This window comes from Aptenodytes forsteri, unplaced genomic scaffold, assembly GCF_000699145.1.
Source record: "Aptenodytes forsteri isolate BGI_AS27 unplaced genomic scaffold, ASM69914v1 Scaffold54, whole genome shotgun sequence".
In the NCBI taxonomy this organism is placed as follows: Eukaryota; Metazoa; Chordata; class Aves; order Sphenisciformes; family Spheniscidae; genus Aptenodytes; species Aptenodytes forsteri.
This window is the reverse complement of record NW_008796044.1, coordinates 6109218-6121960: the sequence shown is the minus strand read 5'-3', so window position 1 is coordinate 6121960 and position 12743 is coordinate 6109218. Positions and strand designations below refer to the sequence as shown.

Here is a 12743-nt window from a genome sequence, read left to right as displayed (position 1 = left end):
GTTGATATCAAGCAGATAATCAGCTATAACTGTCAAAGACCACGTCTCCAACTTGCTGTGCTAAGACAGACACGAACAAAGTGTAGACATGTGTATGCATTTCCCGCACCTTGTATTAAAAAAAAAAAAAGAAAAACTTGCTTCGGTTGAGAACATGACGGATGGCTCTTCACTGACCATTGCAAGCAGCCTGGGATTGCGTCTGGTAGTCAGCCAACAGACCTGGTAAATCAGCTCCTGTTCACCTCTATATGAGATGCCACCTTCAGTTTCTCGCGTAGGTATAGCTCTGGATAGCTCAAAGCACTGTTGCATATGCAGTATCATTATTATAATAATATCATAGACCAAAATAAAAAGTATGCAGTAATTTCACAAAACCCCCATTAATTTTCGTGTTTTATAGTCCAAGTGTATGAAATACTGAATATCACCAGAGGATACATTAAAAAGTGAGACACCTGTTCTGTTGTGAAGCATTCACATTAGAACTAATGGAACATGTATCTTGACAGCATTATTAAATATGTCTTGAAATAAAAAAAAGCTATCTTGGAAATCCAGTTAGGTCTAAATAACCCATTTAGTAAATACACTTCCCCTCTTGCAAATAAATTCATTGGAGGGCTTGCTTTCTTACTGTAGGCTTGCTTTCATTGGAAAAAAATAATGTTTTTTAACTCTAGATTCTACTTCCCAAAGGGATTGATAGTTTCAGCTAATTTACCTCATGATCAAAGGGAAGTGCCTGTTCACCGTCTTTTTAACGTGAGATAGTTCATGATCACTGCTTACCCAGGAGCATAGATAAGATCACACTGTTTAGCAGTGAAGATAGGTCCTGAACTATGGCTGCATCTGCTTTGGAAGAGGGATGGCAGCGTTGTCACCCAGGAGGAGGTGTATCAGGGGAGAGCTTTATAAAGCTGCGGAGCCAGCTGGGATGCAGAGGCCAGGTCGTGCCTGATGCTGCCTTTTGTTTCTGGTGGTTTCAGCTGTCTCCTTCCTCGGATCAGGGATGCTTTTCCTCTATGTTGCAAACTTTCCAGGTAAATGAATCTATTGGACCGTTTTGTTATCATCTACCACACAACAGAATTAACAGATTGTAGGTCTAGCTGTAGAATTATTTAAGGTAGCCGTTCAAATTTGGATTCTTTCTTTCTTTTAACTGAAGTAACTATTTTTGATTACAGCCTAGAAGCTACTTAGAGAGGGACTGTCTTCCAGTTCTTTCATCCCCTGACATATCAGGGACTCCATCGCTATAGAGCTTTTAGAGGGCATTTTGCTGGAGACCATAAGCAATCCTTCCTTCATTCCCCTTCTTAAAAGGACCCTCCCTTAACTATATGCCATTTCTGAACCTAAGCCCAGCTGTCAGGGCAAAACGCATGGTAGAATAGTTTTGCAGAAGCTCTGATGAGAAAACATGAAATTAATTCTTGGCTTTGAATTCAGGAATGTCCACGGGTCTTCCAGATTTGCTTAAACATAACCTGTCTGGCCCTTTTCCACATATGCTCAGTCCCCTTGCACGTTCAGATAAATTCGTTATCCAGTTTTTATGATAAACATTCCTATAGCGTGGCCTACTAGATAGAGGAGTGGCCTCTGAAAACGTGAGTTTGCCACTCATGGATGACAATAGGAAAACCGCTCCTCTGCCTCTGTTTTTGTCCTCTCAACAACACACAAAGGCATGACCATATTACATTTATTAGTATAAAAACATTTCACATTTTGTAATAAAATGTATAAGAAATTGTTGTCTTCTTTAAGTTCAAAGGAAATGGACCATTTAATGTAAAAACATGGCTGTGAATTGTAAAGGCTTCATCTTAAGTCTTGTCACCCAAGGTCCATTCCCAGGTAGTGAGCAAACATTTGAGCAATCTCACACTCCATTAACAATAATCTCAGCTATGCCTAATTCCCTTCATTTTGTACATCATGCAAAAAAAATCTCTTTCTGAATTGTTTTACAGCTGACAATTAATACTTTAACAATTACAGTTCTATGTGTGCTCTTGCTCTGGCTACCAGAAATCCCAGTGGCAGATATGCTACTCAGTTTTGCCTGAGTTGCTTTAAAATAACATCTTGTAGACTCTAGTTACAGTATTATTATAACACACAGAAGTTAAATTAATATCTGCTAAATAGGTTATTAAACAGATCACATGTTGTGATAGGTAGTAAATAGCTAAATTAATATAGCATGTATAAAAAAAGGCTAAAACCCTACTTAAATCAGAACCAGTGGTAGATTCACAAAAGTACGGATGGCTTGAATGTAAAACACAGTTAAGATTTCACCCCACATTGTGAAGAAAAACTTGGGAAATGGTCTTACTAGTCAACATTTCTATAAGAAATACCAAAGTCACCTTTCATTGCATTGCAATAGGTAGTGATGATGGTGACATTTTATGGTTTTTTTCCTGCATCTTGTTGCCCTGAGATACTGAAAAGGATGAATGTATTATGCATATTTTGGTCATTCTACACCATGTACTTACTGCAATGTGATTAGTGACCTTAATATATTGCTTGTCAAAATCTCCATTATTGAGATCTCCATCAACTACTGAATGTAACCAACTGTGGGGAGGAGCATGATTTATACTTGATTGAATGCAGCAACACTACATTACAATATAGAGAATGGAAGGAAGAAACTGAATTTCTAGATGAAAAAGCAGGGACAGCTTTAGAATTCTAGAACATAAATCCTTGAATTTGACTTGTTATATCTGTCTACTTTTGTAGGTGTGAAGAAGTAGACTCCACTTATCCCTGAGTTATCCTGTCAGTTCTTGTAGTTCAGTATTTGCATTCTTCTACTTCATAAACTCATTTGTCCTTTTCTTAACAGCATCAGGTCAAACCACTGCCTGCATAAAAATACTGAGCTTACTGTTCAGGGAAAACAGACTATAGACCTGATATTGTTATATGTATAAAGTCCATGTATTAAAAACCAGAACGTTCTCTAGTCTTTTTCTGGTGCTGTTATTCTGCAAATACCTTTAGTACCAGGAGGTAACATTTTTTCCAGGCAGAACTGTAATTTTTAAGTTAGTAAGGTCTTTTTAAGACTTTGATAGTAAAAGCTAGAGAGGGATGTGTTGCTCTAAGACTTGGCTTAATATAGAATGGGTTCTCTTTCTATTACCTCAATAGCATAATAACACTGAAACATCACTCGTACAATTATTCCCTATTACTGTGAAAGAAAAACATTCCTTGATGAAAGAAAGTAATTGTACATTTCTCAGCAACTGTGTGATGCTCATGTAACATTCATCTAATGAGACAAAACCAGGAAGATCAAGAAGTCATGTAATGACAAACCCAAACTATATATGCACTTAGGAAAAGTTGCATATTAGAGATGTTATTGCACTACTCCACATGCCTCTCTCTGCTTCTGTAATGAGCATCACAGTTAAGTATAAACAGACTTTTTATTTTCCCTGTGGTATCCTTCTCCACACAGGCTGTGGGTCTCATTTCTGAATGTTTCTTCAGAGTGTCACTGCACTCACAGATCGCCGATGGCTTCCATGGTTAAAATTTTTAGCACTATCTTTAGTCAGTTTGCCACCATCCTGTCCAGGAGTTGTTACCCTGCTGGGTACGAGGGGATAATGGCCAGAGAAAGGTCCTGCTGAAGAGCCTGTAGCAGTACCTTCTTCCTCTGCCCACCTATTAAAGAAATAGTAGCCGCCTTCTGGTGTCCGTTTCCTGAGAGCATTCACTTCAGAGGCAGAAAGTCCCTGACCTTCTGTGTCCCCATGAGACACAGCTGCTGCCACTGGATGTAAAAATGGTGACACACATAAGTGGCTGATGTTTTGGTCAAGGTCATCATTAGATGCAGGTGATGCTACAGATGCACCAGAAGTAGTTTGTTTTCCTGATCTCAGTTTCTGGATTTCAAGATCCTGTTGCCCTTTAGGAAGTTTATCTAGTTGCTGTGCTTTCAGAATCACAGATGGTCCAAATGTTCCTCGTAGAGCAAAAATAACGAACCTGATGAAAGAGAAAGAGAATAGATTGTTTTACCAGTGGGTTCCTTCCATAATCTGCATCACATAACACAAATACAATTGCTAATTTTCCATTGCTCTACAGGCATCTGGTAGACATCTTATGCCTGGTAGGTGAAAGTTGACTCCTGGATCTTAATGCAACATGTAACTATACACTTATCCTGACCTGTATAGAGTCAACTACATGTATATAAATACTAAATAAATGATAATAGAACCACTTGATTGCTGAACAGGGCAAGAAAGATACACAGAAGCTCACCAAGAGATGCAGTATTTGAGGAGACTGAGATTATATTTATACTGCCAAAAGAGGCTAAAGAAGGGATCTTAATTTGATAGATAACATAAAACTAGAAATTTAAAAACCTCAGCTTGTGGATTTGCTGAGGAAGCAGTAAAAAAAAAAAGTGTCCTACCTGCCCTTTGCAGGACAGAGAACTTGTATAACTACATACTGCGTGCAGTGAGAGAGCAGACATCCTCTCTCCATGTCATGTCAGTTTTGTCTGAAAACCAAAGTCTCTTTCAAAGCATCTTTCGAATAGGATTTGACCTTTACGTAGATGGCCTCAATATGCATTTTAAAACAAACATGGGGACTCTTTGAAATTGCCTTAAGAAAGCTGCCGTCTTCACATCCTGCTGCTAAATATATGCATAAATAAGTTTAACAGGATTAAAAAGCCTAACAAGCTAGACTAAGTACAGAAAGGGCTTTTAAGGCAATGAATTTCTCAGGCCTATCTGCACAAGTAGGAGCTGATAAACACATATTTGCTGTGCCTGTGCTCAGGCTGGTCAATCCCAGAGCATCTCAAGGTCTGGGAACTGTGCAGTTGCTAGTTATGGTTGGGCAGGTAAGAGCACAACTACAGAGAGGCCAGGTCCGTCTGTGTAGATCTAATGTGGATCATGTTGTCCTCTCTCTTTCCCCTCAAGTTGTCCTCTGTATCTTCTGTGCAAGTTGCAGGTGGACCAGACAGGAGGACAGAGAAGGGAAGGAGAACTGTGTCTTCCGTCCTGTGAACTGCTTTCACTTGCTCCTGCCCTTCCCACAGCCCTGCAGGGTGCGAGACTCAATTACCTGTTGGGCCTCTGCAGGGCTTCCTGGCAGACCGCAGTCTGCCTTCCACAGCTGGAGAAATATATCTGCTTTGTATGTTGAAATCCTCCAAGAGACACAGTGCCTTCCTTTGCCAATGAAGGAACATGAAATTCAGATCCCTTTCTTCTTCTCCTCAGAGTCGAGGGTTTTAGTACCTAACCCTGCGCTGTTCGTGTCCCAAAACAAAGTTGAGAAGCAGTTTTGAGATGCAGATGCACAGATGATGCAGTGCAAAGTACTGCCAGGCAGTGCTCCAGGAAAAGCCTGCATGAAGCAAGCAGGGCACAGGCAAGCCCCTCCAGAGTGCCTGCTGTGTCTCAGAAATGTCAGCTAGCACAGAAGGCAGTAGCAAAAGGAAGAACTGAGGAGAGCAAGGATTTTAACAAAACCTCTTAGGAAGAAACCAGGATCTCGACGCTCCTACTGGTTTCTGAAGGAGATAGGGAGAAGGCAGCGTGGTGAGATGAACCAACTGAAACTTAAAATTAAGGGCATTTTAACAAAGGGTGGTTCCACCACTGCTGTGATAAGCTGACACAGCTAAGTTGAGCAGAAACCAGGGGCTGGATATCCTGTGAACTGAGGACTCTGCAGAAAATAGTCTGGGGTACCTACATGAAGGAACAGCAGTTCTCCAAGTTTGAAGATATCAAGATACACATTTTCAAGCTCGGTATCCTGCTGAGGCAGCAAAGATCTTATCCTTGCTGAATTCCCAAGATGGAGATACGAGTTCTCTAACCACGTGTTTGACGTAGCTCTGAGTAGAAAGCTCAGGGTCAAAAATGACACCGTGAATAAGGGCTAATAGGAAAACAAAAATCACACAGGAGCAAAACAGACTGGAAAAGGATGCCCTGCCTAGAAGACATGAGACCTTACTGAACTATGTGTTGTTTATCCTGACCTGAAGTTATATAATGTAACATCTCAACTCAAATGGGGAAATAATAATAATTTGAAGAAAAATATTATCTAGTCTTGAAAGGTTCCTGTTTAGACAAGGTTAAGGCTCAGATTCTAATGCCTTAAAGCACTTACAAAATCAGATACTAAAAATATTTTCCTGATTCTTGCAATACCCAAAGGACAATTAGGATGAGAAGGAGACTAGCAAGATAGTCACACAAACCCATTTCTTTCATTGTCCAAGCACAAATAAAGATTTTAAATAAGCGGTGCAACTCAGACGAAGCATATCTGCTTAAAGAATGATTAAGGTATTAAGCCCCAAAAGTAGCAAGGTTACCATATACATATATGGGAACAGAATCATTGTGTTTTTCAAACCATTTTTTTTCAGCAACCTATCAAAATAATTATCCCTCCCAAATATTATTCAGCCTCAGATAAAGCTATCTTTAACATACCTGATTTGTCGCACAGAGTAAAACTAAAATTCTGGATGCGGAAAATTATTTCATATAGAAACATGTTCTTAAATTTGACTTAGTAATGCACTGTAATGTACTTAAGAAACAGAATACATTTTGTAACTCTCAAAGCATATAGGAATATTTCAAAGTCTTGCTTTCTAGTCTTGATCAGCTCAACAACATTGTGTTTATGATAGTGAACAATTATGTCGCAGATTTCTACTGGTAAACTCTGAAGCACCCCAGAAAGAAAGGTTTTCCTGATGGGAAAACAAAAGCAGTAGATACATAGTGACTTATCTAGGGTTATATAACTGAAAAAATTAATGGTTCATGAACTGGAAAGTTGAACCCAGGCATCCGACTTCCACACCGATCACTTATTCCTGTGCAACACATGTGCCCGACATATCACATATCTATACACATCATTATTGTTATTTCACTCAAATGCCTACAAATCCACAAAATGAAAATTGAGAGGAAAACAGTGCATCATTCAAACCTTGGCAAGAGCGCGATGACCGGGGTAATAAGACACAGCAAATAGAAGGTGGGGTCTGAAAGCTGTTTCTCCATAATCCAGTAGGGGTTGGTGGGAGGGTTGCAGACCACGCAGGCGGCATTGTAGATCAGAGAGAAGACGAGGTAAAACACCACACTGCCAGTCATCGTTACCACGTGGAACAGGGTCTGTAAGCAGAATTGCACGAAATGACAGCGATGCTTGTGAGACCCTGACTCTGGGTGTAAGACAGGAGGATACAGACAGGTTGGAAAGAACGTATCCAATAGTCCATGCTACTGAAAAGTGCAGTAGGAGAAATACCTGGAAATGAACTTATAAAACAACAGTGACAGTGAATACAGTTCTTTAAGAAACATATCCTCATATATTGAAGTATGTAAAAATTGTGTACTGTCCTGTCCAAAGGCACAGTAGAAGCAAATTCTGTTGCTGTGCACATGAAGGTATTATCCTGAGGCTGATAATAAATTCTGGCACATTGTGAAATCTCCGTGCATCTGTTACTTACTTTTTGTGACCCAGAATTCAGGTAAATGACTCTGAAAGACAATGCCGTGTCTACACAGTATGCTATGTTCAGAAAAGAAAAACAGTCACGTGAGCAGGACAGGTCAAACACATACCCATGTTTTCATTTCTAGAGCCTGGTGCAACAGAATGGTCAGGAGGGAGATGGTGTTGATGGGGTTTCCAAAGGAAAACACATCTATGTCAGAGTCCTCGTACGTCTAGGAAACAGGCGGATAGACGGTGATGAACCCTGACTATTCAGAAGTGAATTTTTCTCTTTTTTTAAGGAGGATAGGAGAATGGGAATATTAATGACCCCGGTACTTACCAAGTAGGGGACAAAGAAGCAAATGAGGCTCTGATAGAAGGCATCCAACATTGTAATAATAAAAGTTGACAGCTTGTATATCTGCAGGAGTTTATAGACAACAGTCATTATGATGGGACACACATCTCTAGTCTGTCCTGCAGACATAATTGCTGTCTGTTTTCCTTCCATTCAGACTACTGATTTTAGCTAACCGGTCTCCCTTCATGAGTAAATGCCTCCTGAGCAGCTGATTTAGACCAAAGGCTTACCTCTGAACAGGCATTTTCTCCGTGTCAATTAAAGACAGACCTTCGGAAGATTAGCCAGTTAACTAAGGGTCTTAAAAGCTGAATGTTATGAATGCCCCATTCCTCCCCAAAGGATCCCATTCCTCAAATTCTTTTTCAAACAAAGCTCTTCCTAGAGCTATAGGATTGGTCAAAAATCCTTTCTGTTAAGGTTCCTTCCATTGAAACATCTATTTTGTGCCATTTTAATTTGACTACTTGTCATATTTAAACTTATCTAACGACCTGTGGGGCCACAGCTCCCGTGGAGTGGGATGCATTATTGGAATGACAGAAGGCTGGGCTCCTGTTGTTTTAATGCAGACAAAATGCCAAAGCAACAACAATGACCTCTTCAAAATGGTAAAGAACATATATTTCACATATATGTGAAGTCCAAGAGCTCCTAAGTAAAGGTATAGAAAGTCCTACAGAGAATCCTCAAATTCTGCACTCCCTTGCCTAGGTTTTTCAAAACATCATTAAACACGATGTGAACCACCAGTGTTCATCAGTGCTAAAAATCACAGTCCAGGATAATGAAAATAGGTATTAGGAGAAAAAGAAGGAGAGAGAAGAATTCCTAAGTACCCTGCAATTTTGTGATTTAAAACTAAGGCCACTTCAAATTTTGCTCATTATCATTTTCATAATTTCCTATTAAAATGTTAAGGCAATGTGGGAATAAGTACTATTGTACTGTATGTACATGCAAAACCAACCCTCTATGTCTGTATATGTGTGCTCCTCGCAAACATACAGAGATCAGACTGGTTCTCTAAACCTGACAGACAAACTCAGGTAAAAACATAACATATTTCCTGCATATTTTTTGAGGGTTACCAATACTGACTATTCAAAGTAAAAGAAGTAAATAAATGAAACAGTTCATGCCTGGAACAGCCTAAACACCAAACTGTGACAAAATCCTGTATGTATTAACAGGTGTATTTCTGAACCTGAGAGTAGAAAAAAAAATGTCGGGTTGTTTATTGATTTAAGGGTTTGCATTTTCTTGTCACTTTTTGCTGTCATCTTTTTAACAAGCTTTTCTTCTTCAGTAGGCTGAGAGTGTTCAAAGCACCAAATCTGAGCAGAGTTTAATCAGGGACCAGCTAAATTATTTTACCCTCATTTGTTACATTTCTCATCCTGTTTTATTTATTTCTCCCTATGACTTCACTGAGAAATTTTCTATATATATGGTGTTGAAATATATACATACACACACACACACACACACATTTGCTCCATCGTCTCTTCTTCAGATCAGAAACACCAAACACAGGGCTGATTCACTAGCACATCACTTGACTTATTATAATGCAGCATGCTGGTACCAAACTGGATTGCTCCATATATTTAATAGCAGAATAAGCCTTCCCATTTACATCTTCCAACTATGACCCAGCACCCAGCCTCACTTCCAGGAGGCAACTGCAATCGTATGTTCCTTACCAGTTCTTCTGACAGCTACAATTATACCTTCTTTTAGTGGACTTCAGTAAACTAGAAACCATAAATGGATCATTTGGTTCCAAGTAAGTTTAAACTCTTCTCTTTCTTCCCTCCTCACAAAACCAAAAAAGCTGTGGTCCTTTGGCTTATCAAGCAGTTATTTCAGCAATCAAGACATACCTCCGAATTTTGTCCATTCTTGTACAACTCGGGCAAACCTAGAAGTGTTTCTGCAGAAAAATCTCTATCCAGGACTCCAAAGAGAAGAGGGGGCATCGAGGTGAAGAAGAGATTGAAAAAAATCATCTGCCAGTAATCTATCATTGTGCTGCCTGAGAACCCACAGAAGAACTGGTACCAGAAGAGCAGGCTGACGTAGTTCTGTGGAGAAGCAAATACAAACACATCGTCCTGTTACAAGCTGAACTGTGGCTCCCCACACGCGCAGAAGCACATCCTTCATTGCTGATGTGATTTCTCTTTGGGCTGTGGGAGTCGTGAAGCTGCACCTTTCCTGTGGCCTCTACTTTACGTCCTCTTCCTTTCCCCATGCTGTTCCCTACTATTACAGCTGATCTGGACCCTTTAGTTTGCAATGCATAGATGGTCTATATTTCTCATAGTTTCACCTACGAGGTTTATGTAGTACACTGGTTATTAACAGAGTCTCCAAGAATACATTATTTTGGTTAAAGGTACCGTCAGTAGACAGCTCTGCACTTTATTCCATAAAGCAGTATATCTTAAGGGTCTACTTCACACCGATCCACTGTGATACAGCTTTTTAAAAGCCATTAGGTTTCTTTAAGAAAATATCAGAGAATAATTAAGTAAACTGTTCACAGCTCTGAGCACCAGATTTTAAAATCCTTTTACAAACTGGTTGTCTATGTGGAATCAAAGGCCTCCCGCTCCCTAGTGGTACTGGGGAGATAATAGAACAGCAGCATCCCAGTCTGGAGAGCTATTTCGCATTGCAAATAAATATCCTTTGAACTCTAAAAGGATGCCCAATCAAGAAAAAAAAAGTTTCCATTTCTACTACAAATTATAACACTGATAAGAAGCAATCCTTATTCAAAATTATAAAAAAAAAAACTCCAACAGCTATTTTGAATTCTAAGTAAGTAGTCTTTCATGCTCAGAGTGTATTTCATGTCAAATGGACTTGTTTGCACAGTCTTGTAGAAACTGTATTACTATCAGGTTTTTCCACTTTACATTATTCTTCAATGCACAGCTCATTTGCATATACATTAAATTTTTAATAAAAATGCCAGCTATGACTTCATCATTACTTGCAAGTGGTTCCTATCAAATTAAATGCAAAAATTCGGAGGTTTCACAGGCAACCAATTCTTAGTGCAGAGTCATCTTCTATATTCTAGCACTAACAGTCTGCTCTTCCTTATGCAAATTTTATTTTGAGGCTCATTGGTATTATTAATAAAGTTTCTTGAACTACCATATAAAAGTTACTAAGCCTTGAGTACTTTTTCCCTCTGGAATAATGCTATTTCAAAATATATTTAGAACCCATATTTTCCTCAATGCTTTATGCAGCACATTACTAAGAAGGAGGTAGCATACTATAAATTTGCAAAGTGAAGAAACAGGTACTGTAGCTTCATAAAAAGTAAGAGAGCATAACCTGCAAAAAACAAAACCAAAACAACCTTGCCCCCCAGCCCTGGACTTAACCCTTGCTAGGGCGAAAACTTCAGAATTTTAATAATCTTACCACATTTTTGTAGAAAAAGTAAATCACCATCTTTGCCAGGCGAGCATAACACCAGTGTCCGTGGACAAGAAGCAGTTTTTTGAGATGCTTAAATCGGGATATTGCAAAGTCACTAGCCATCACAGCCTTTGGTAAAAAGAATAGAAGTTAATTATACGATATATCTTTTTCCCACTCAAAATGATGAAAGTTGAACATGGACATTGAAATGATTTCCTACTATTGAATATTGTAGAAAAAAAAAACCCTTGAGAAAACAGTTGGAGCTTTCTATCTCTGCAGAACAAGAATGAGGAAGGGGGATGTGTCGGAAAGAATTTGGGGCAGAAAACACTGAAAGAGAATCAGCACAACCTGGAGATGCTATAGCAGAGATGATTCAGAAACCAGATGCTAACCTAACACTGGACAGGCATCTGCTAATTTTCCAGGCTTATGAGCAAACACACCTTTGTCCATGCATGATAATTGTTGGCTCAAAACACTCTTATTTTGGCTGGACCCATAATTATGCACTGCATATTAATTTACAACAGTAATGATGCCAACTTGCATGTTTAAGATGATGCTCAAGAGTATAGGGCTGCTATGAAACTTATTAAGCAGCAAGAGACCATGTGACAAAAGAGGAAAGGAAATGAAGGGATACCTGCATGCCTTCTTGGCCAGAGATTCCAATTCCAACATCAGCTGCTTGAATCATACTTACATCATTTGCACCATCACCTAGAATGGGAAGACAGGAGGGAACAATAAAGCTGCAAGAAAGGGTGCTTAATACAAAATGCCTATATCAGAACAAGAAAAAAAACCCAGCTATGCTGATAAGCAAAGGCTATTCTGTACTACCATGCATCTTAATTAGGGTAACTGATACTCAGCATCAAGCAATCATGACCTCTAGGCTCTGATCTTGGTTGGAACATCCTCCTCCCCAGGAGGCCTGGATCCACCAGGGCTAAGCCCAACATTGGGACCAGCTGGGTGGTGGCATGGACACCCCGACACCATCTACATCTCCATTGTTTTGTATGTTTCTGCTTGGTGAACTCCATATGCTCAGCAACATGCGTTGCAGCACCCTACTTCACTGAATTTTCCAAATTATATGATAAATTTGATTGCAGTTGACCACGTAACAAGCCAATTTCAGGAGTTATTGTGCTCATTTCAACTTTCTATCAGTACTTAAAGGGGGCTTATAAAAAAGATGGCGGCAGACTTTTTAGCAGGGCCTGTTGCGACAGGACAAGGGGGAATGGCTTTAAAGTAAAGGGGGGCAGATTTAGACTAGACATAAGGAAGAAATTTTTTATGCTGAGGGCGATGAAGCACTGGCACAGGTTGCCCAGAGAGGTGGTGGATG

General features: G+C 39.5%; 1 protein-coding gene across 1 annotated transcript in view; it reads right to left on the bottom strand.

Annotated features, from left to right (window-relative positions):
• Nucleotides 1–3530: 3530 nt before the first annotated feature.
• The window catches only part of ATP10B (ATPase phospholipid transporting 10B (putative)), a 56811-nt gene continuing 47598 nt past the window's right edge, over nucleotides 3531–12743 (bottom strand). The window contains exons 16-22 of the mRNA XM_009285718.1: nucleotides 12027–12103; nucleotides 11378–11503; nucleotides 9817–10017; nucleotides 7910–7990; nucleotides 7695–7799; nucleotides 7048–7235; nucleotides 3531–4038 (exon numbers count right to left, since the gene is read on the bottom strand). Coding sequence (XP_009283993.1) covers nucleotides 3531–4038; nucleotides 7048–7235; nucleotides 7695–7799; nucleotides 7910–7990; nucleotides 9817–10017; nucleotides 11378–11503; nucleotides 12027–12103 — 1286 coding nt within the window. The remainder of the gene's footprint in view (nucleotides 4039–7047; nucleotides 7236–7694; nucleotides 7800–7909; nucleotides 7991–9816; nucleotides 10018–11377; nucleotides 11504–12026; nucleotides 12104–12743) is intronic.